The sequence below is a fragment of the Pistacia vera genome, unplaced genomic scaffold (assembly GCF_008641045.1).
Source record: "Pistacia vera cultivar Batoury unplaced genomic scaffold, PisVer_v2 Contig706, whole genome shotgun sequence".
Taxonomy (NCBI): Eukaryota; Viridiplantae; Streptophyta; class Magnoliopsida; order Sapindales; family Anacardiaceae; genus Pistacia; species Pistacia vera.
In genome coordinates this window covers 344,863-370,224 of record NW_022196564.1, presented here as the reverse complement: position 1 = coordinate 370,224, position 25,362 = coordinate 344,863, and the positions used below count along the sequence as shown (strand labels likewise).

The 25,362-nt window shown below is 33.6% G+C and overlaps 1 protein-coding gene and 1 long non-coding RNA gene across 2 annotated transcripts; one reads left to right on the top strand and one right to left on the bottom strand.

The window, feature by feature from the left end:
- The first annotated feature begins 2,087 nt into the window (after positions 1–2,087).
- Positions 2,088–4,098, top strand: LOC116114275. Its single transcript, XR_004125529.1, has 3 exons — positions 2,088–2,333; positions 3,287–3,382; positions 3,542–4,098. It is a non-coding gene; the product is annotated as an uncharacterized LOC116114275 (long non-coding RNA).
- A 20,644-nt stretch (positions 4,099–24,742) lies between these two features.
- LOC116114292 (secreted RxLR effector protein 161-like) lies at positions 24,743–25,105 on the bottom strand. Its single transcript, XM_031400447.1, has one exon. The coding sequence runs from the start codon at positions 25,103–25,105 to the stop codon at positions 24,743–24,745; it is 363 nt and encodes a 120-aa protein (XP_031256307.1).
- Positions 25,106–25,362: the final 257 nt, after the last annotated feature.

Genomic DNA, 25,362 nt, shown 5'->3' with positions numbered 1-25,362 from the left:
GCAATGCCTAATAGTAATACATCTTGTTTCAATTAGTTTTTACTAATTTTATAACAATAATTTTTTATGACAGATTTTATTTAAAAAGTCTATATTACCTTTGTTGTCTTATTCTTATGTTGTTAGGAATGAATAAAATATTTAAAAAAAAAAAAAAAAGTAAAAAGTTGAATGTTTTAAATTTTTTTGTATTGTTTACTCGGAGTTTAGCTTTGATGATTTTTCATATTTATAATTGTGATGAGTGATATAGTTAGATGATGTTTGATAGTTTTACAATTATGAAATTAAGCAGGTTTTATAATGGGCTAAACATTTTTTGTATTATATTTGGATATCAACCATTACTCTTATGAAAAGATTTTTTTTCTTTTTTTTTTTTCTTTTTTTTAAGATGTATGGTATATTTTTTACTTTTTTTTTTTTAAATATTTTATTCATTTCTAATAACATGTTAATAGACAATTTGTGTACTTATAGACCGTTTATTAAAAAGTTTCACCTAACTGACTAAATTGTTTGTTTCCCATGGTAATGGAGCTAAGAAATATGGGATTATTACTTAAACCCCTAATTTAGTCAAAAAATGAAAGAATAAAATTATATGTACTAACTAATGTGTACTAATCCAAATACTAAAATTAGAAATTTTAAAATTTTAAATTCTGTCCAAAAAAAAATTTCAAATTTCCAATGTTAATACTTGGATTAGTACACATTGGTTAGTGTACATAATATTACTCAAAATGAAAACACCCTCAAGTACCAAGAATTATGCAAAACCCCCCGCTGCCTATCAAATGTCAAAAACAGGTAGGGGCAAAACTATCACAATAGTTTCTTTTTAAATTAAATAATTAATAAAGATCCAAAAATGTTAAAATATAATATAAAAAATATTTCGTTAAAAAAAAAAAAAAAACCTTAATCTAACTGTAAACATGCCATTTTCCACCGCAACCAAAAGCTAGCAATCCCCTCCACTCAGGTTTGGGGTTCAAGTTTTGGGTTTAGGTGGTGGTGGGCATTAAGGTCATTTTACCCATATTCTTTTGAAACTAATGAAAGTGACAAACAATCGAGGGTTTTTTTTATAATTCCTGGTATTTGAGGGGTTTTACATATTTGACCATATCTCAGAGGTTTAAATAATACTTAAGAAATATACTCCAAACCATAATTATGTACTCCAAACTTTGAGGACGAAAATACAAATAACCCCCACAAACTATATATGGCTCCATTTGGTTGGTTTTTAGGAATACTATTATTAGTATTCCCAAAAAGGTTAAACAGTAAAATACCAAAAACTCAAAATATTATTTAACTTTTTTTAAACCCCTTAAATTTATTAATTAATTAAATACCCCTAAATATTTTTTAAAAATTACAAAAACACCCCAACAATCCACATTTATTAGATTCCGGCCACCACTGTCGAAAAATGGTCGAAATCTGGTAGGATGGCGCACTACCGGCTGAATCTGGCCGGTAGTGCGCCGATCTAGCCTTTTCCGACCAGATCCATGTGGATCTGGCTGAAAAAGGCCAGATCTTTGCCCGTAACCAATCAGGAACGATGACCAACAAACGGTTGTCGTTGACCATCAACGACGACCGTTTGTTGGCCGTCGTTGATGAGCAAATACGGCCAGATCTACTGTGGATCTAGCCGGAAAAGGCCATATCGACGCACGACCGGCAAAATCCAGTCGGTCATGAGTCGATACGACGACTCTGGCTACCCTCTAACGGTGGTGGCGGCCTGCTGTCCGTATTTGAGGGTGGGTTGGAGGTGTTTTTGTTAACTTTTAATATTTTATTATAGGGATGTTTTTGTAAATAAACAAACATAGAGAGTATTTTATTAGTTTGTAAATCTTACATCGTAATACCTATCAAATTCAATTTTTTTTAATTTTTTTCAGAAAACTTTTCCCAAAAACGCAAAAATGTGTACCAAACGGAGCCATGATTTCTGTTCAGTATCTTAACTTGGACCGAGGGTTGTTATAAGTGGGGCTTCGACTCTGATCAATGGGCCCTAATTAGAGCCTAATTTGTGGCCCAACTGCAATGCCCTTCTCTTCCTCGTCCCACTCTCACAAAAACAAATAAAAAGCTTCCAACTTTCTCACTGGAAAACAAATCAAATCGCATAATCAATCTCGGTTCAAGAAGCTTACAGTTGATTGAGCATCTGGGCATCTCAGTGAAACGAAATTGAAGCATAAAAATGGCAGAAGTAGTTAAAAAATTCTTCATTGCATCGATGTTCATGTGGATATCTCCTCTCGCGATCTTATTTGGTTTTAGTCATAATTTACTTCCTGGTAACATCATCTCATCTAATTATCTTCTTTTATATTATGTTTTTTGAATTTTGTAGGAATAATTTTGGTGATTTAGATCGCACTTTGCAAGCTCTGTTTTTCTAATTTGTTTATGGTTTTTTACTCTTAGTTAAGATCTTGCTCTGAAAATTTATTATAAAAATCGTCTGGGTATAGCTTAAAATCTATTTTCTTTTTATATGGGGAATTAGATTGATTAACATCCAAATTGATCAACTTGTTTGGGGAGTCTCCGAAACTTAACACCAATTTAAGGAATGGGATTTTGATATAGCTCTATTCATTCAGCTAATTAGTTGAGGCATTAGATTTTCTTGGAACCGTTAGATAGTGATTATAAATCTTTAAATCTAATGTTTTGGCTGTTTAATGAATTGCTTTATTAAGTATCTGAAAGTTTGGTGGCAGTAAGGTTGAAATCTTTGAGCCATGTTTGAGGAAGACTATTACCAGGGTGATATCTTTTTGATGCAAAGCCTATAGGCAATTTGACAATAATTCTTACCGTGAGGTTAATGCTTGTATTGCAGATTGCTGTTCTCTTCATTCTCGATTTGCTTCTTTATGTCGAGATATAGTGATTGATAGGAAGAGAAATTTTGTTGCCATGAAATTTCGGGATAGGTGATTAGGACCAGCTTCAGTCTTTTTGTTCTGTATTTTTTAGTAATTGGTATTGTTCTATGTGAGCTTGTAGAGGAAGTAATGGATAAACTTATCTCTGATAAATAAGATTTTAACAACATGGTTCTTTTTACATAAACTTAAATGCCATTTCCTGGTTTGAGTGTATGATACAGTCTATATTGAGGGACAATGTCAAGCCATCAATGTGCAGAAAAAGTACTTAAGATTTCTTCTGTAAGTCTATTAGTTTTCTTCGCCTCCCGTATGTAAATATGTATGATCCTATATATTTTTATTTATTACAGATATCTGTGAGTTATACATCTTAATGGAATTAAGAGATACTGCGTAGAAAACTGAAGCAAGGAAAGAAAGGCGGAGAAATGGAAAACCAAAAGAATGTAATCACTGCTGTTTACACTTGATCTGATTCTATCATAATTTTCTCTCTGTGTGTGTGAGCCATGCTAAGTTTTTATGTTGTGATAAGATCTGTCTAAGAATGTTGCTAAGTTTCTTCATAAAATACTTGCTTGCTGAAGCATCATTCGTTTCTGCAGGTTCAGCCCATTTGTCTCCTTACAGTTACAGCATGACACTGTTGAGTGGATTAATTACTTGCTGTTATATCGGTCAATATTTTTATTGCGTTCTATATTTATTTGGCAATTAAGGAACCCTTGGGCAAACACAAACCAGATCCTGCATTTCTCGCCAAGGCCAAAGCTAGACTAAAAAGGAATTTTCATCAAGAGGTGATCTAATTGTACAAGATCAAACCAACACAACAAGAGCAACAATGCATAGTAATTGTGAGATGGAAACCGAGTTTAGCATCACCTTTATCATTTCACGTTTATCTACATTGGCATTCATAATCATATGTTCTTGACTGTCTTGCTATTATCCTTTTAGTGCTCTACAAGTGTCGCTCTACGTAGAGAACGATGATGCCATCTAGCATAAGCTAGACTATCACTCAATAATGAATTCGTTCATTGGAAACTTTTCCGGGTGATTAAGGTTTGTGGTTATAGCGAAATTAGAAGGGAGAAAGTTGAGTTTATGAAGAAATGTAGACAAAAAATAGACTAGGGGATTTACTTTGGGTTGAGTAAGATATTAAATATGAATTTAACAGACGTTATGTTTTAATCAAGGATATAATTAAAAAAAAAAAAAATTAAAGAATACAAAGGAAATAAAAAAAAAAAGAATACAAAAAATTGAGTGTTACTCAAGTTGCAGGTCCACTCAACGATCCGAATTGTATCACCTGGCTAAACTTGGTGGACTGAAGTAAAAATTTGTTTTTGATTGCTACACTGTATCATTCCAAACACAAGGATAGCGCGGATTATTTAAAGGTTTTTAAGCTTGACGAAGGGAGATCTAAGTGTGAAATTCGGGCTCATCTCTGCACTAATAAGTAGACGGTTGCCAAATGCCAATGCATTTCAATTTAGGTAAGTTACTGATCTTCAATTTGGTGACTTTATAAATGGAAGATACCAGACTGATCCTCGTACAATCTGTTGTTGAGAATTGGCCAACAAATAAATCAGAAAACCATTTAACAACAAAGAAAAATAGACCAATTCTTCAAAACATTCTTGCCCTGGTTTTTTTCACCATTACTTGATGCATATAACAAGTCCATATTTAAGCCAAAATGATGATTGGTGCATTGGACACCAGTTATTATATTAGTTTGCATTGTAACAAGTCAATATTAATTTTTTCTTCCTCTGTTTTTTACTCTGAAATTCTCCTGTTTCTCATGCTTCAGCGCCAGACCATTGTTGTTCGTCACCGATGTTAGGACTAAAGGCTGGTCGGCTAGTTAAATGGCATCTCGTCCCAACTGGTTACCATGTCGCTGACTCTCAATTCCAACGACTCTGCTAGTTTTTACTTTTTTTTTTTTTTTTTTTTTTTTTTGACTTGATTATCGGTTTATGAGTTTTTATGTCTTTTAATTTTATGTAATCTTTAGTAAGTTGTGAAAAAAAGACTTCCAAATTGATAATATATCAAATCTTTTGTAATGTTACGTTATTGGAGATGGTGATTTCATCTGAGGATAGAGTGAGTAAAGCGTACCTTAACTTATATACGGATGGATGTTCATATTCTGAGTGATAGTTTCGGAAATTTTAGAGATAGTTTATGAAATTCATATAACTTAATAATAGAGAGCAATTAGAATTCTTAATTTTAGTGTTTAATGACTTCTTTAATTATTTTAGATATATAGATTTATGTTTATTTGGGTTGGTGGGTTTTGGGAAATTTTGAATGATTTGACTTTGGAAAATGCCTTTCATTTTTCATCTCACTTTCTCGGAAAATTTGTTGGAAAGTAAAAGAAAAAAGAAAATTGATTTGAGATTGACTTGAGTCAATGCTGCAGGTGGCTGAATGATTACAAGTTTAGTGCTTCCCTTTATTACTTTAATCATATCATTCCTCTAATTACTTTATCAACAAAATAAAATATTATTTATTACTCATAGATTGAGTTTATATTCACAAACAAATGGAATATTTAGATTTCGAGGGCAATTAGACGATTATTGATCATTATTTCATATTTTTCAGTTTCAAATTCAGGACTCGAGAAATAAGTCTAATNTTTTTTGGCAGTGATACTTTTTAATTATTTATTTGTTTTGCCATACAACAGATTAAATACATACTTCACAGATCAGTATAATGATTTCAACATTTATGAAACTAAAAGATATTTTCGATCTTCAACTTACAAATTCCTACACGATAATTACATTGTTGAGTTATTTTAATTTGCAGTTTCCGACTTCTGGATTATTTAAAAAAAAGAAAAAAAGAAAGAAGAGGTACATATATATCACAATATGCATAAACTTGTCAAACTCTTGTGTGAGGAAATCACAACAGATTAGCCTCTTCAATGCTGAAACGACCATTCCTTCTGGCAGCGGAATTCGGGTTTCACGAAGTTGTGAAAGCTATTATAGAATTATTTCCTGATGTAATTTGTTTTTTAGATACAAAGAATCATAATGTATTACAGTTGGCAGTCATGAACCGCCGAGAGAATGTGTTCAAACTTATATTTCAAATAAGCCATCACAAACATTTGTTGTTGATGTCTAAAGACAACTTTGGGAACAATATCTTGCACTTAGCTGGAAAATTGGCACCACAAAAAAGCCTTGATCACATCTGCGGTGCAGCGCTACAGATGCAGTATGAGTTACGTTGGTTTAAGGTGCTAAAACTTTCGAATCTTTTAAACTTTATGTTTGCTGCTGGTTTGGTTAGATCTAACTAGTGCATACCATATCGGAAGTGCACACTTTCATATTTTGTAGTCACAAATTTTTACATATTTCTTAACATCTCCCCTCAAACTCATGATGCGGCGGCTACAAGCATCGAGAGTTTGCCAACTAAAAAACGGAAAACGGGAAATAGAATGCGACTTGGTAAAGAAATCTGCAATCTGCAAAGAAGAAGAAACAAGGGCAAGGTAATGGTGCCATGCTTGAGTGATGACGAGTAAGGTGACAATCGTCTCAAGTGCTTAGTTCGTTCATGAAAAACCGAGTTGTGAGCAATCTGAATAGAACTCTGGTTGTCACAATCATAGGATGGGACAAGAAAAAAGAACGCTCATATCTGCAAGTAACCAACGTAACCAAACAATCTCTTGGTTGTAGATGCCATAGCACGATATTCTGCTTCGGTTGAAGATTGAGAAACAATGGATTGTTCTTGCTCTTCCAAGAAAATAGAGAATCACCCAAAAAGATACAGAAACAGTAACAGACTACGATTCGTGGGATCACTGCCATGATCAGCATCAGAGTATGCACGTAGCTCCAAGGAAGAGGTGGATGGAAGTAAAAGCTCTGAAAGACTGTACCCCGAAGATACCGCAAAATACGAAGAACAACTGCCCAATGAACTGTAGTAGGAGAAGCAACAACATGATTAACAACAGAACAGCATATGCAATATCTGGACGAGTAGTAATAGTGATATATAGTAATACCCCACTTGAATAAGTAGCCACTGTTTACGGTATGGCCTAAAGAATTACTGAATTGCCCCAAATGAGTTTATATATTGATTCATGTTTTGTGTGAGTTTATGTTTTGGGGTTTGGTTGAGTGTTACCCTGGAATTGACCAAGACTTAGCAAATTTTGGAATTTCAGTCTTCGCCGGGCGAGGGAGAAGTTTCGCCGCGGCGACGTTGGTTTTGTGTTGGCAGGTTGGTTTGGAATGTTTCGCCGGGGCGACAGAAAGTTCTTCGCCGTGGCGACGTTGGCAGAAAAGTTCCTTGAGGTTTCTAGAGAATTCTTCTTTTGGGACACAATGACCATTCTACCCCTAATTAGTAGAAAAAGTGGGGAGTAAAATGTAAGGAATTTCATGGAGAGTAATGTTAAATGGGGGTGAGTTTGTAAAGAATTAAAGGATAAGGTGGAATTTTCAAGAAAGAGTAAGGGCAAAATGGGAAAGATGGTATATATGAGTTAATAAGGGTTGAGTTCTCTAAACCCATTCATTCTACCCATTTCCACCGCCTCTTCATCTCCCATTTTCTCTCAATTTCTCACTCAATTTTCAAAGGGATTTTTGAGAGTTTGAGTTGGAATTTGACAAAGAAGTGATCCTAAGCAAGAAAGAGTAAGAATCCCTACTTTAGAGATGAATTTTTTTATGTAAGGGTTATAGTCTTACTAAGTTTATGCTTAGGAAATAAGGGAAAGTTATGATCCAACAAGAGTAGAGAGCTTTAGTGGAGACTACTCAAGTATGAGGTAAGTAAATCCAACTCAAGCTAAAGTTAAGAAATTCTTAAGTAGAGATTTATTTATGCATGTATATATGATGCTTATGGAAATGAGTATTGAGATGATGTTTATTTGAGAAATTGAGTGAGAAGAGTATTATATTATGTTTGTTGAATTTCTTTATGAAAGTGTTTATGAGTAATAGTTGAGAGAGTTGGAGGAGATTGAGTTTGTATTTGGGAGTGTTTTTTATGGTAGGTTTATGCCCATAGAAGGGAATTTACTTCCAATTTTGGATGGTTAAAAAGAGAAGGAGAGTTGTAGTTAATGAAGAGTTTTGTATGCACATAAGTTGTTTGAGGAAATGCCTAAGTAAATCTGCCCTGTCACTGCCGTAACTTTCTGAGTAGTTTTTGAGTATCTTACGGTTTGAACTGGGCTGAGATCAAACAGAGAAGTTGTAGACCTGTTTCTAAGCTTTGAAACGAGACCAGAACCGTAGAAATCAGAGGTGTTAATGAAAGTTATGGTCTTTTTAGTGTGACCTGTGCAGAATGACAGTTCTGAGGAAATCTTGCATTTGGCATTTCAAAGGTGTATATAAGTAGAACCATCCTATGCATAATTTGTGCATTAAGAAGTAGTTTGAGAAAGAATATAGAATGAGTATGAGCTATCTTGTGAGTACTAGTTTAAGAGTAAAGAATTTGAAGATAAGCTATACTATAAGTAATAGTTTGAGTAAGAAAGAGTAGAGAATGTTGAGAATAGCAACCCTTAAGAGTAAAGTGAATGAGAATACTCTAGTAAGGAGAAAAGTTGAGAAAGAGTAAAGAATTACTCTAAGAGTTAAGCTACATTATGATGTAAGCTAGAGAGAATAGAGATCTTGTGCAAAGAGTTAAAGAGGAGAATAGAGTAAGTTGTGCGATGGGGAATGTGAGTGACGAGTAGAGTCACGTAGAGTGGAACACGAGGTTCCAGCCGTGCCTCCGGTTAGATGAGGCCGTGACCGTCACGCAGAGTGGAACATGAGGTTCCAGCCGTGCCTCCGGTCGATGGGGCCGTGACATTCAGAGAGAGAGAGATTGTACACTCACAGGCCAAAGGTTCCGAATCCATGCATAACTACATCGATCGGTAGTGAAATGAGCGGAAGTCACGGAGAGTGGTAGCGCCCAGCGTGCCTCGCGTCAGATGAGGTCGTGACATTCCAATGAGTAAGAATGAGAAAGAACAGAGATGAGACAAGTTAAAAGTTAAACTGTATTATGAGTACTAGCTTGAGAAAGAGATGAGCAAATGAGAAAGAGTAAGAGAGAGATAAGAGCATAGACTAGGTTATGCGATGGGGAACCCGTGAGTAATGGGTAGAGTATTCCCGCATGTGCGCGCATTGAGAGAGCGGCATGAGTATCAGATAGAGAAGTGGTGTAGCCTGTGAGATGCATGCGGATGAGGGCTATACTCGAGTACCCGAGAGAGAGATTATACACTCACATGGCCAAGGGTTCCGAATCCATGCATAACCAAGTTCGATCGGCTAGAGTGAATAGAGGTCATGTAGAGCGGGAGCGAGTCCCGGCCGTGCCTCCGGTAAGATGAGGCCGTGATTACTAAAGAGAATTATCAGAAAATAGTTATGAGAAAGAGAAACGAAATGAGAATGAGAATGAGATAATAGACAGAAAAAGAATGAGAAGCTTGAAAAAGCTTGAGAAAGAATGAGATAGAAAGAGAGAGTAGAGAAAGAATGCGAAAGTTTGAGTTAGTAAAAATAGAGAGAGAAGAAGAAAACATGCAGTTCTTTTACGTTAGTTGCATGTACATCTCAGATATGCATGTACCATGAGTTCTTCCATGATTAGTGAGAGTATATCGCGAATGAGAAAGAGAACCATGACTTTCCTTCATGGTAAGTATGATGAAAATAGAGAGAACCATGATTGCTCTTCATGGTAAATAAGAATAAGAGAAAGAGAACAAAGAGAAAGAAAGAAATAAGAGCTGAACGAGCTAAGGAGAAAACAGTATTAGAAAGAAGAGAAAAACAGTGAGAAAAGAAATAGCAGAACAGTCGAGTAAGGAAAGAACCAAAGAGTGAGTTATGGGGACAGGTAGTAGATGATTACTTACTGAGCATTGTTGTGCTCACCCCGTTGTCTTCTCTGTTTTGCAGGATTTAGGAGCAGCGTCGGATGGACGTCGAGGAGCGAAGAGTATGGCACCATTGTCCACCAGCTATGATATTTTGTATTAATTAGAAAGTTTTAATACATGGTATTTTGTATTTGTAAAGAAGTATATTTTTATGAGTAAAGAAAAATTTGAGCCCACTATCTTTCATATTATATACATATCTATATTTTACATAGTACGTATTATAAGAATAGTACTAAGAGGAGTTGTTACATATACTAAACTCCCAACAACGTCGGTATAAAGTAGGATCTGACAAAGGTAAACCATCAGAAGAAGAATACTTTGCATTAACCTCAATCGGAGTATCGACGGTCTTATTATCAATAAGTCTAGCCCGCTCAAGAATATCTGCACAATTTCGACTGAGAAAGAAGATAACCTCTAGGTGAGTAGGCTACCTCAATATCCAAGAAATATCGTAGAGAACCCAATCCTTCATTTCAAACTGTTGAGCTAACTCTGTCTTCAAAACTGAAATACCATCAATATCATCACCAGAATAATACATGTCATCAACATATAAAGACGAATGATACGACTGCATCAATGCATTTAACAAAAAGAGCAGCTTCACCCCAAAACACACTAGGAACAGAGGCAGACAAAAGAGAGAACGAGCAGTTTCAACAATGTGCCTATATTTTCTTTCAGCAACACCATTTTGCTCAGGAGTATCTGTACACGAGGTTTGGTGAACAGTTCCATCTAATGCAAGCAACTCACAAAATTTATTAGAAGTGTATTCCCCACCCAAATCACACCTAAAACATTTGATAATAGCAGAATGTTGAGTTTTGACAAGAGCTCGAAAGGCTGTATATATCTCAAAGAATTCAGAACGATGTTTCATTAATAAACCCAACAATAATGAGTATGATCATCATAAAAGAAACATAATATCGAGACCCTCCTTTTGTGGCAACAGGAGAAGGTCCCCATACATCAGAATGAATCAAATCAAATGGAGAAGAAGAATAGAATACTTCGATTAAAAGGTAAAGCTGAAAATTTTGCCAGTTTACATCCACTAGTTGCAAATTTCCTAAAGCCCCTGTGGATGCCAAAAATCTCAAACGAGAAGACGAAACATGACCTAAACGAGAATGCATAAATAAAACTAGAAGAAGAGGACTCAAACGAAAAGAAGACAAATCAACACTAGTAGCGGCAGCATCGCACTAGTAGTAGCAGCAACTGGCACTTTAATCATCCAAAATATATAGTCCCCCCTTCCTACGGCCTGTCCAATCAACTTCTGAGACGTAGATCCTACATAATAGAAGAGAGGAAAATGTGACTAAATTACTAGAATCACATAACTGACCAACAGAAGCAGATTTAGTAAGTTTTGGAATATGAAACATTAGGGAGAGACAAGTGAGGTGTGACAACAGAACCAATACCTGCTAAAGGCATAGGAGTGCCATCAGCAGTCATGACAGGAATAGAAGACGAAGGAGACACAAAAGCAAAAGATGAAGAATCTGGAGAAATGATGTGAAGCACCAGAATCCAAACTCATACAGAATGTGCATACCGAAGAACTATGAGGTAACTGACCTACGGAAGAAGAAGCAGACATAGCTTTGTGGTGTAAGGAGAGAAACTTCTGAAATTGCTCAGCCAGAGTACTAGGATCGGTGAAAGGACCTGATGAAACTACTGTTGCAGTATTAGACTGTGGTGGTTTGTAACCTGAGGTAGTCTATGAGCATTAGATTGTGACTGGTTGCTAGCTTCCAAGCTTGAGATTGCTGCTGCGATTTATTCTCTTTGCCTCAACTTAGGACACTAAGCCTTCCAATGACCTTTTGCTTACAAAAACTGCACTCATCAAAGGCAACCCTTGTGTAAGGTTTTATTCTGATATTAAAGACTGGTTCAAAGGTACTGCAACACAGAAGGATTAAAAGTAGAAGCAGAAAGAATTCCCTTTTCAGAATGAGACTTAAGACGTATTTCTTCAGCCAATAACTCACTGACAACTGAGTCAACAGAAGGCATTGGAGAACAATGCAAAATTGAACCGTTGCTGCTCTCTATGAGCAATATAGGCACCACATGCCTTTATTCTGCAGATTCTGTAGAGCCAATTGATCCAAAGATCTCATAGCAGAATAAAACTCATGAACACTCATATTCTTCTACTGAAAAGCTCGTATGTCATTCTCAATGGCTTTGCAAATTTGACTAAGAATAACCTTTGTAGATGATCCCAAACCTCCTTGCTGTCTCATACTTCGCTAACTATGTACCTATAGAATGCCCATAGAATTGTTAATCCAAGTAATAATTTTGGTTTGTTCTTCCCAGGCATCTATCAAAGCATCATAACCCTCATCAATTTCTAGGTTTACTGAAGTTCCACTAATAATCCCCACATCTTTTTACCCTAAGAAAATTTCTCATCACATAACTCCAATACGAATAATTCTTGTCATCTAACCTCACACTTACAGAACTGAGCGAATCGTCTCTTTCAGTAGCCATTCAAAAACAAGAAAACCAGAATGCAAAAGAAAGGAAAATGAAATACCAGATTGCCGAAATTGAACGAATACAACGAATATAGATTGCAGAAACTGAACGAATACCCTCTCCAAAAATTAAGCCAAGTCCCATGAAACGTTGCTCTGATACCATGTAAACAATCCAAAGAAATAATAAAAAACAGGAGGCTAGGGTTTCATTGATACTGCATAATTCAGTAGATACAAATATGATTTAACCTAAATACAAAGATATATAAGGCTAAACAAAGAAATAATGAAAAGACAAATCTACCCTTAATAATAATAAACAAATAATCTATATTTTTAACAAAACAAACTTCGGTGGGGCGTCTCCGTATGATAGTTGCAGTTGAGAGAAATGCTTTGTGTGTGAAAGAGTGATAAGATAATAAAAGAATTGCTCCTTGACTTGGCAAAAGAATCACTTGAAATTGCTTATTTGTGATATTTTTTTCTCTCTCGTCTTAATTTCAATGTTTCTGTTTAGTTATATTATGCTTATTGACGATCAATTGTCAATAGTGATTATTTTTTGCAGCACATGTTTACATTTACACGGTTTCCTCTCCTGACGGATCTGATTTTCATTTACATGACCAGCAATTCTCTTATGTACTAGTTTTATGCAATAAAATGCTAAATCTAAGCAATGCCTAATAGAATACATCTTGTTTCAATTAGTTTACATAATTTAAACATAATTTTTTTATGACAGATATTAAAAAGTTATATACCTTGTTGTCTTATTCTTATGTTGTTAGGAATGAATAAAATATTTAAAAAAAAAAAAAAAAGAAAAAGTTGAATGTTTTAAATTTTTTTGTATTGTTTCACTCGGAGTTTAGCTTGATGATTTTCATATTTTAATTGTGATGAGTGATATAGGTAGATGATGTTTGATAGTTTTACAATTATGAAATTAAGCAGGTTTTATAATGGGCTAACATTTTTGTATTATATTTGGATATCAACCATTACTCTTATGAAAAGATTTTTTTTCTTTTTTTTTTCTTTTTTAAGATGTATGGTATATTTTTTACTTTTTTTTTTTTAAATATTATTCATTTCTAATAAAATGTTAATAGACAATTTGTGTACTTATGACCGTTATTAAAAAGTTTCACCTAACTGACTAAATGTTTGTTTCCCAGGTAATGGAGCTAAGAAATATGGGATTATTACTTAAACCCCTAATTTAGTCAAAAAAAGAAGAATAAAATTATATGTATAACTAATGGACTAATCCAAATACTAAAATTGAAATTTAAAATTTTAAATTCTGTCCAAAAAAAAATTTCAAATTTCCAATGTAATACTTGGATGTACACATTGGTAGTGTACATATATTACTCAAAATGAAAACACCCTCAAGTACCAAGAATTATGCAAAACCCCCGCTGCCTATCAAATGTCAAAAACAGGTAGGGCAAAACTATCACAATAGTTTTTTTAAATTAATAATAATAAAGATCCAAAATGTTAAAATATAATATAAAAAAATATTCGTTAAAAAAAAAAAAAAAAAACCTTAATCTAACTGTAAACATGCCATTCACCGCAACCAAAAGCTAGCAATCCCCTCCACTCAGGTTTGGGGTTCAAGTTTTGGGTTTAGGTGGTGGTGGGCATTAAGGTCTTTACCCATATTCTTTTGAAACTAATGAAAGTGACAAACAACGAGGGTTTTTTTTTATAATTCCTGTATTTGAGGGGTTTTACATATTTGACCATATCTCAGAGGTTAAATAATACTTAAGAAATATACTCCAAACCTAATTATGTACTCCAAACTTTGAGGACGAAAATACAAAATACCCCCACAAACTATATGGCTCCATTTGGTTGGTTTTAGGAATACTATTATTAGTATTCCCAAAAAGGTTAAACAGTAAAATACCAAAAACTCAAAAATTATTTAACTTTTTTTAAACCCTTAAATTTATTAATTAATTAAATACCCCTAAATATTTTTAAAAATTACAAAAACACCCAACAATCCACATTTATTAGATTCCGGCCACCACTGTCGAAAAATGGTCGAAATCTGGTAGGATGGCGCACTACCGGCTGAATCTGGCCGGTAGTGCGCCGATCTAGCCTTTTCCGACCAGTCCATGTGGATCTGGCTGAAAAAGGCCAGATCTTTGCCCGTAACCAATCAGGAACGATGACCAACAAACGGTTGTCGTTGACCATCAAGACGACCGTTTGTTGGCCGTCGTTGATGAGCAAATACGGCAGATCTACTGTGGATCTAGCCGAAAAGGCCATATCGACGCACGACCGGCAAAATCCAGTCGGTCATGAGTCGATACGACGACTTGGCTACCCTTAACGGTGGTGGCGGCCTGCTGTCGTATTTGAGGTGTGGTTGGAGGTGTTTTTGTTAACTTTTAATATTTTATTATGGGAGTTTTTGTAAATAAACAAACATAGAGAGTATTTTATAGTTTGTAATCTTACCTCGTAATACCTATCAAATTCAATTTTTTTTAATTTTTTTCAGAAAACTTTTCCCAAAAACGCAAAAAGTGTACCAAACGGGCCATGATTTCTGTTCAGTATCTTAACTTGGACCGAGGGTTGTTATAAGTGGGGCTTCGACTCTGATCAATGGGCCCTAATAGAGCCTAATTTGTGGCCCAACTGCAATGCCCTTCTCTTCCTCGTCCCACTTCACAAAAACAAATAAAAAGCTTCCAACTTTCTCACTGGAAAACAAATCAAATCGCATAATCAATTCGGTTCAAGAAGCTTACAGTTGATGAGCATCTGGGCATCTCAGTGAAACGAAATTGAGCATAAAAATGGCAGAAGTAGTTAAAAAATTCTTCATTGCATCGATGTTCATGTGGATATCTCCTCTCGCGATCTTATTTGGTTTTAGTCATAATTTACTTCCTGGTAACATCATCTCATCTAATTATCTTCTTTTATATTATGTTTTTTGAATTTTGTAGGAAATTTTGGTGATTTAGATCGCACTTTGCAAGCTCTGTTTTTCTAATTTGTTTATGGTTTTTTACTCTTAGTTAAGCTTTGCTCTGAAAATTTATTATAAAATCGTCTGGGTATAGCTAAAATCTATTTTTTTTATATGGGGAATTAGATTGATTAACATCCAAATTGATCAACTTGTTTGGGGAGTCTCCGAAACTTAACACCAATTTAAGGAATGGGATTTTGATATAGCTCTATTCATTCAGCTAATTAGTTGAGGCATAGATTTTCTTGGAACCGTTAGATAGTGATTATAAATCTTTAAATCTAATGTTTTGGCTGTTTAATGAATTGCTTTATTAAGTATCTGAAAGTTTGGTGGCAGTAAGGTTGAAATCTTTGAGCCATGTTTGAGAAGACTATTACAGGGTGATATCTTTTGATGCAAACCTATAGGCAATTTGACAATATTCTTACCGTGAGGTTAATGCTTGTATTGCAGATTGCTGTTCTCTTCATTCTCGATTGCTTCTTTATGTCGAGATATAGTGATTGATAGGAAGAGAAATTTTGTTGCCATGAAATTTCGGGATAGGTGATTAGGACCAGCTTCAGTCTTTTTGTTCTGTATTTTAGTAATTGGTATTGTTCTATGTGAGCTTGTAGAGGAAGTAATGGATAAACTTATCTCTGATAAATAAGATTTTAACAACATGGTTCTTTTTACATAAACTTAAATGCCATTTCCTGGTTTGAGTGTATGATACAGTCTATATTGAGGGACAATGTCAAGCCATCAATGTGCAGAAAAAGTACTTAAGATTTCTTCTGTAAGTCTATTAGTTTCTTCGCCTCCGTATGTAAATATGTATGATATATATTTTATTTATTACAGATATCTGTGAGTTAACATCTTAATGGAATTAGAGATACTGCGTAGAAAACTGAAGCAGGAAAGAAAGGCGGAGAAATGGAAAACCAAAAGAATGTAATCACTGCTGTTTACACTTGATCTGATTCTATCATAATTTTTCTTCTGTGTGTGTGAGCCATGCTAAGTTTTTATGTTGTGATAAGATCTGTCTAAGAATGTTGCTAAGTTTCTTCATAAAATACTTGCTTGCTGAAGCATCATTCGTTTCTGCAGGTTCAGCCCATTTGTCTCCTTACAGTTACAGCATGACACTGTTGAGTGGATTAATTACTTGCTGTTATATCGGTCAATATTTTATTGCGTTCTATATTTTATTGGCAATTAAGGAACTGGGCAAACACAACCAGATCCTGCATTCTCGCCAAGGCCAAAGCTAGACTAAAAAGGAATTTTCATCAAGAGTGATCTAATTGTACAAGATCAAACCAACACAACAAGAGCAACAATGCATAGTAATGTGAGATGGAAACCGAGTTTAGCATCACTTTATCATTTCACGTTTATCTACATTGGCATTCATAATCATGTTCTTGACTGTCTTGCTATTTCCTTTAGTGCTCTACAAGTGTCGCTCTACGTAGAGAACGATGATGCCATAGCATAAGCTAGACTATCATCAATAATGAATTCGTTCATTGGAAACTTTTCGGGTGATTAAGGTTTTGTGTTATAGCGAAATTGGAGGGAGAAGGTTGAGTTTATGAAGAAATGTAGACAAGAAATAGACTTGGGGGTTTACTGGGGGAGTATGATATTACGTATGAATTTAACAGACGTTTGTTTTAATCAGATTTATTTGTCATGATAAAAATTTGTCGATTCCAAGGGTGGTACTTGACTCTGGATTCCAAATCTTGAGTGTTACTCAAGTTGCAGGTCCACTCAACGATCCGAATTGTATCACCTGGCTAAATTGGTGGACTGAAGTAAAAATTTGTTTTTGATTGCTACACTGTATCATTCAAACACAAGGATAGCGCGGATTATTTAAAGGTTTTTAAGCTTGACGAAGGGAGATCTAAGGTGAAATTCGGGCCATCTCTGCACTAATAAGTGACGGTTGCCAAATGCCAATGCATTTCAATTTAGGTAAGTTATCTATTCAATTTGGTGACTTTATAAATGGAAGATACCAGACTGATCCTCGTACAATCTGTTGTTGAGAATTGGCCAACAAATAAATCAGAAAACCATTTAACAACAAAGAAAAATAGACCAATTCTTCAAAACATCTTGCCCTGGTTTTTTTACCCATTAATCGCATATAACAAGTCCATATTTAAGCCAATGAGATTGGTGCATTGGACACCAGTTATATTTATGTTGCATGTAACAAGTCAATATTATTTTTCTTCCTCTGTTTTTACTCTGAAATTCTCCTGTTTCTCATGCTTCAGCGCCAGACCATTGTTGTTCGTCACCGATGTTAGGACTAAAGGCTGGTCGGCTAGTTAAATGGCATCTCGTCCCAACTGGTACCATGTCGCTGACTCTCAATTCCAACGACTCTGCTAGTTTTTTATTTTTTTTTTTTTTTTTTTTTGACTTGATTATCGGTTTATGAGTTTTTATGTCTTTTAATTTATGTAATCTTAGTAAGTTGTGAAAAAAAGACTTCCAAATTGATAATATATAAATCTTTTGTAATGTTACGTTATGGAGATGGTGATTTCATCTGAGGATAGAGTGAGTAAAGCGTACCTTAACTTATATACGGATGGATGTTCATTCTGAGTGATAGTTTCGGAAATTTTAGAGATAGTTTATGAAATCATATAACTTAATAATAGAGAGCAATTAGAATTCTTAATTTTAGTGTTTAATGACTTCTTTAATTATTTAGATATATAGATTTATGTTTATTTGGGTTGGTGGGTTTGGGAAATTTTGAATGATTTGACTTTGGAAAATGCCTTTCATTTTTCACTCACTTTCTCGGAAAATTTGTTGGAAAGTAAAAGAAAAAGAAAATTGATTTGAGATTGACTGAGTCAATGCTGAGGTGGCTGAATGATTACAAGTTTAGTGTGCCCTTTATTACTTTAATCATATCATTCCTCTAATACTTTATCAACAAATAAAATATTATTTATTACTCATAGATTGAGTTTATATTCACAAACAATGGAATATTTAGATTTCGAGGGCATTAGACGATTATTGATCATTATTTCATATTTTCAGTTTCAAATTCAGGACTCGAGAAATAAGTCTATATATATATATTATATATATATATATATATAATATTTTTTTTTTCAATTTCAAACTGATTCGCAAAGTAGGTTCAAGAATTTCAAGAAAGATAAATTTATTTTTCTGATAAAGAGAAATTTGTTATTAGGTTAGAGAAGATTCATGAAAGTTTGCCAACTTTTTTAAGACAAAAACAGAGGAAAATCACAAGAAAATTTGGTGGGGTTTCTTGTAAGCTCCAACTGAATTTGGCTGAAATTTCATGAAGTTTTTCACTTATGGGTTTAAGTTAGTCAAAATTTGAAATTTCAATAAAGTATTGAGATGAAGTTACATAGAAGTTAAGCAAAAGTGAAAAATAAATAATTTAGCTTTGGGAAAGGAAAATGGGAGGATTTTTGTTTAAAAAATGGGAAACTTAAGGCTCTGTTTGATACACTTTTCTAAATAGTATTCTATTCTGAATAGGTTATAATAAGATTTAATCAAACAGAGACTTCTAAGAATGTGTTTGATACATTTTTTAAAAACATTTTATGAAAATATTTAGATTATTTTAACCTTGTACATTTGTTAATTAAGATAAACACCCATTCACAATAAAAGTTTATAAATTAACAAAAATACCTCCATCCACCTAACTAATTGCTGGCAACCGGTCACCACCATCGGACGGTGGCTAAAAGTCGCTAGAATGGTGCCTAACTAGCCAAATCTAGCCGTTCGTGCGCTGATTTGGCTGGAAACAATCAAATATATGGCCAAAAATCTAGCCGTTGATGCTGACCATATCTTGACCATCATTGATGGTCAAATGACAACTAGAGATCCAACCATCAACAACAGCCAAGATATAGATGGATTAGGATTAGATTTTCAACAATATTAAAAAAAATACGTTTTTCATTTTTTTAGGATATGATAGTAAAATAGAATAGGGTTGAGAAGATCAACTGGGGGGGATAGGGGGAGGCAGATTTAATTCTTAATATCTATAATAATACTGTATTAATACAAGCATATATCATCAAAATAATTAAGGCAAAAATACATTTTCCCATCCCTAGTTTTGCCAGAACAATACTTTCCCACTCAATATGATTTTCCATTCGTTAAAGTAAGTAATTTACGACAAAGGGGCAATATGATCATTTTGCTTGCTTTCTCTGTAAGCTTTAGCTAAGCACCGGCCACATGTACTTTTACTTAAAGCACAATAATAATAATAATAATAATAATAAATACAAGAACTAAAAAATTGAAAAAAATATGAACTAAAATAAAAAAAAATTTAAAAAAAAATTAAAAAAAAAAAAAAGTTATTCTGTTTGAAATGAGAGGTCCTTTATTCTGTTTGGTGTATTTAATTAAGTTGTGTTCGTAAAATAAAGAGGTGGTAGAAATGTATAAGGAAAAATTACGCAATAATCGATAGAGGAGTGAGATCACTCAGGCAACGTCAACTGCCACATTAATCTATAATTTATTTTAATATTTTGTTAAGAGTAAGATAAGGGCATGAAAAATAATAGGGACATCGGGGAGTAATACACCGACTATGTACACTGAATGACATAGTATAATCATGATCGTTGATTAATTATAATTTAATATTAATCGATGATCAAGATTACGTCATATTATTCGGTACATAAATTCGGTATACTATTCTTGATCCCTATAGCATTACTGGCATATATTATGTGGGTCTAAGTCGCCTTGAAAATCATTTTGGAAGACTCAATTATTGATGCTCAGTTTTCTATAGGAATTGTTTTTATTGATGCTAAGAGCTCTCATTTTTCAACATGGTAGCCCCTAGGGCCTTGTCGGTGGTTGTCACAACAAAAAAAAAAAAAAAGGAAATTATAAAACGTGTATCACACCTTAGATTAGAGTTGACAGTGGACCGACCTAGGGCACGACACAATAGGTCATTTATTCTTTTTGATGTATTTAATTAAGTTGTGTTCATAAAATAAAGAAGTGGTAGAAAAGTATAAGAAAAACTTAGGTGATAACCGATAGAGGAGTGAGATCACTCAGGCGACGTCAGCTGTCACATTAATCTATAATATATTAATATTTTGTCAAGAGTAAGATAAGGGCATATATTATGTGGGTCTAAGTCGCCTTGAAATTCCAAAATTGATTTTTCAACATGGTGGCCCCGGGCCCTAGTGCCTTGTCGGTGAATGTAACAAGAAAAGGAAATTCTAAATCCTGACGGTAAAAACGTGTACCACACCTCAGATAAATACATGACACAGAGAGGTGATAAGAGTTAACGTTAATAAGGCAACCGAGGTAGATAAAATATGGTGAGTGGTGTTTTTTTTTTTTTTTTTTTTTTGCAACTAAATAAAAGATATAAAATTTGGTAACAAAAACTGTTAGACTTGATAAAAGTACTGAGCATTACAATTTTGTGTTGATATATTTAAGTATTTTTTGGGTGAACTTTTAAAATACAAGGGACTATATTGATATTCTTTTGTGTGTGTAATGAACGAGTCCTTTCGAAATTTCATCCACCATTTTGTCAGAAAGTCTTTTCAAAAGAGTCTAAAGGGTCTCAGAAAGGCATGTTGTCAGGATCTTATCTAACCCTTTTTTAATTTCTGTTTTTTTAGTCATTTGTTTATATATAATATATATATATATATATATATATATATATGTGTGTGTGTGTGTGTGTGCGCGCGCGCGCGCGCTCGCTTATGCAGGCGCGTGTGTATTCCCAACTTTTACTTTATATAATTGATGTATTTTCTTTTTGTCATTCATAAAGCCATGAATTTAGTTTACGAGCCTAAATTAAGGCCTGTGCATTACGCGGATATGTTTATAGAATTGTATTTTAAATATTGTTATTTGTCGATAACATATTGTTGTTTATGAACTGTTATTGAAAATAATGTGATAGTACTTATATGAATATGAACTGTTTATATTTAAGTTAATTTACTATTGAATTAATAATTAAAACAATAAATAATAAAGAAATATTACATGTGTGAAATATATATTTAAATAATTTGATATATGTTAGACAGGATGGAATGTATACTAAATTAATCCAAATAAATAATATTAAATATATACCAATTTAAAATAAGTATAAAATCAAAATGGAATGACATTACAAATATTTTAATTCATTAAATAACATGAGTAATATTATTTTGTAGCCAACCCGTTTTGATATTGGGTTAACAAATTTCTAGGGGGCTTTTTTTTCTTTCCTTTTATACCATTTCTCCCAAATTCCTTCACAAATTTCTCTCCTCCTCCACTTCACTAATTTTCTATTTCTTTATCTTCTCTTCTCTTCATTCTTCCTTCACTATCACTGCCAGTCTCATTGTTTGCGAGAATAAGATTCTTTCAGCTTTGTCTTCTGGTGCTGTGATGATTCTTTCGAAAATGCTTGCAGTGTTTGTTCGGAGCCTTTCTCATATTTTGTTTAGTTTTTTTCTAACAATTTCAGTTCTTTGTTTGTGAAATTCATTCTTCAACTATGTTTATTTAATGAGAATGCAAAACATTTGTATTAATGTGAATATGAAGGGACAAACATGAATATATAGATCCTCTTATTTGAATAAATAAAGTTTTAAGTAGACCCTCAATTATTATTGACTTATTTAGATAAATGGTTCAGCAGTAAGGCATATTCCATATCAAAGGTAACATATAACATATCAAATTAAACCACTGTCTGTCTAGTTTCCAATGCTTCAATTTGTTCACTGATTGGACTTTTATTGAGCAAGTTATGACCAATTTACTACTGAATGTTCAATGGAAACCGAGAAACTGAGGAAAGCAAAACTTATGCAGATAAATGGTTCAGTAGCAAGGTAGATTCCATATCAAAGGTAGCAAATAGTATATCAAATTAGAGTCTTGTCTATCTAGTTTCCAACGCTTCAATCCCTTCTTCAATTTGACTTTTATTGAGCAAGTTATGACCAATTTACTACTAACTGTTCAATGGAAATCGAAAAACAGAGGAAAACATCATGTTTGTGTATTTTGGTAATAGAAACATCCTCAGCTTGATTCCATTCCAATACATAAATCTTTTCCCTATAAACAACAATAACAAAAATTAATTGATTTTCATCATTATAAAGAGATATGCGTACCGAATTATTGAAACCAATCATATTGTTGAAACCAAGTAACATAATGCGGCAATAGCTGACCGATGATGTCATGGTGGAATGAGAATGTGAAACATTTGTATTTATGTGAATATGAAGGGACAAACACGAATTTATAGATCTTCTTATTTGACTAAACAAAGCTTTAAGTAGACCATCAATTATTATTAACTTATTCAGATAAATGGTTTGACAGTAAGGCATATTCCATATCAAAGGCAGCATCTCTGTCTAGTTTCCAATGCTTCAATCTCTTCATCAATTGGACTTTTATTGAGCAAGTTATGACCAATTTACTACTGACTGTTCAATGGAAACTGAGAAACAGAGGAAAGCAAAAATTATTTAGATAAATGGTTTGGCAACAAGGCATATAATATATCAAATTAAATTCATATCTATCTAGTTTCCAATACTTCAATTTGTTCATCAATTGAACTTTTATTGAGCAGGTCATGGCTAATTTACTACTGACTGTTCAATAGAAACCAAGAAACGGGTCATATCTTTTCGACCAGAATGCGAAGGGTCTACAATTATTCAAATTTAGCATATAATATATCAAATTAAATCCTTGTCTGTCTAGTTTCCAATGCTTCAATTCTTTCATCAATTGGACTTTTATTGAACAAGTTATGATCAATTTATTATTGACTGTTTAGTGGAAACCGAGAAACAATGGAAAGTGAAATGTTTGTGTCATTTAATGTGTAAAACGTTAATTGTGTGTCTTTTGGTGTGTAAAACATCCAGTGGAAGTGGATAGCATCAGATGTTCTTAAATTTGACTCTTGATTTTCTTTTTGAGTAGTAATATGTCTCATTAATACTAACAAATATCAAACACCAATTACATTAAGCCACACACATCCACATATCTGATATCATCACCAATTATATGCAGTCAAATATACTTATCCCATATCATCACCAATTAAATGCAACCACGTGTCGAACAATCATCCAATATGTCAAAATCCACCAATTTTAGAGTTTTAAAAATCATTTATGATAATCAAATAGGCCATGCTTCAGGATTATATAAATATATAGATTAATTTTAAAAATGTGATAAAAGAGTAAAAAGAAAATAAATATAGTTTCATTCAAGTAATCCAAATAATATTTATCTCCAAAAATGAAATAAAATACCATAGATCATTTGAACTTGATCTCAAAAATCATCATCAATAATTATTAATAAATGTCCTTACACAATGAATGATTAAGCAGGGTCTTGATATTATATTATGACATCTTAACTGGAAAATATATAAATATATACATATATTAACTTAAATTTATTTTTTTACTTAAAATGGTGATTTAAAATTTAAGCTGCTAATTAGAAATAATTTGACGGTTGATGAATGTGAAGTTACAAGTAATTATTTAATGTGTCACTTCCTTACATTTTCAACCGTTGGATTATGATTTATCAATAGTTCTAAATCGGGGTCTTAAATTAAGTAAAAAATTTAAGTTATTATAAATCAACTTGATCACATGAAAGATAACATTCGTGCATCTTCATTATTTTTTTAAAAATAATAATAATATTTTATTTCACTAGTTAAAAATAACAGAGTTGCATATAATTCATTATTATTTATATTTATATTCAAGTGAAGCGAGCGAAATCACTACCATCAAAAATAAAATTGCAATTTTTTACCACTCGAATGCGTTTGCGTAGTCCATTAATACTGAAGTGGTTGACAACTCCATCATTCTCTCACTTGGCGAGTACATCACACAATGCAAGCCTACCTCATCACACACCATGTAAACTTTGCTAAGCTTACCGTCTTGGTCAGAAAATCTGCAACATTGACAAGTGTATCAACCTTCTCTAACAACACCAATTTTTCCTCCACCTTCTGCCTGATGAAATGGTATTGTATGTCAATGTGTTTTGATCGTGAATGAAAGACCGGATTCGTGGCTAAATAAATAGCCCCTTGATTGTCACACCATATCTTCCCAACATCAAGCTCGAAACCAAGTTCTAAACTCAATCTTCAAAGCCACATAGCTTCCTTGCCAGCATGTGTTAGTGCCACGTATTCTGCCTCAGTCGATGACAAAGCCGCAGTACTCTGTCTTTTGCTCATCCAACAAACAATGGCACCAAATAAAGAGAATACATATGTACTTGTAGAACGCATACTATCGAGATCACCTCCCCAATCAGCATACACAAGTCCTATTACATCTAGCTCATCCCCAATCGCCATGCCCCTATAACATAATGCTAAATTTGAGGTCCCATGTAGATATCTAAGAACCCTTTTTACAGCACTCCAATGCTTCTTGCTAGAATTAGACATAAATCGACTTAAAACTCCCACTGCTTGTGCAATATCAGGTCCCGTGCACACCATGGCATAATAAACCACCTACAACACTAGCATACGACATATGTGTCATTTCTTCATCATCTTCCTCAGACTTTGGACACTGATCAGTATACAATTTTTGCTCCCAAAGTAATAAGAGTCTTCACAGGTTTACAGTCTACCATGTTGAATTTCTTCAACAACTTCTCAATGTACTTTCTCTACCTTAATCATAATTTACAACTCTAATGATCTCTTGTAATTTGCATATCCAAAATGAAATTTGTAGCACTAAGAACTAC

Coding starts and splice junctions, on each gene's coding strand:
- LOC116114292 (XM_031400447.1), bottom strand. CDS start 25,105: ATGGTGTGCACGGGACCTGATATTGCACAAGCAGTGGGAGTTTTAAGT.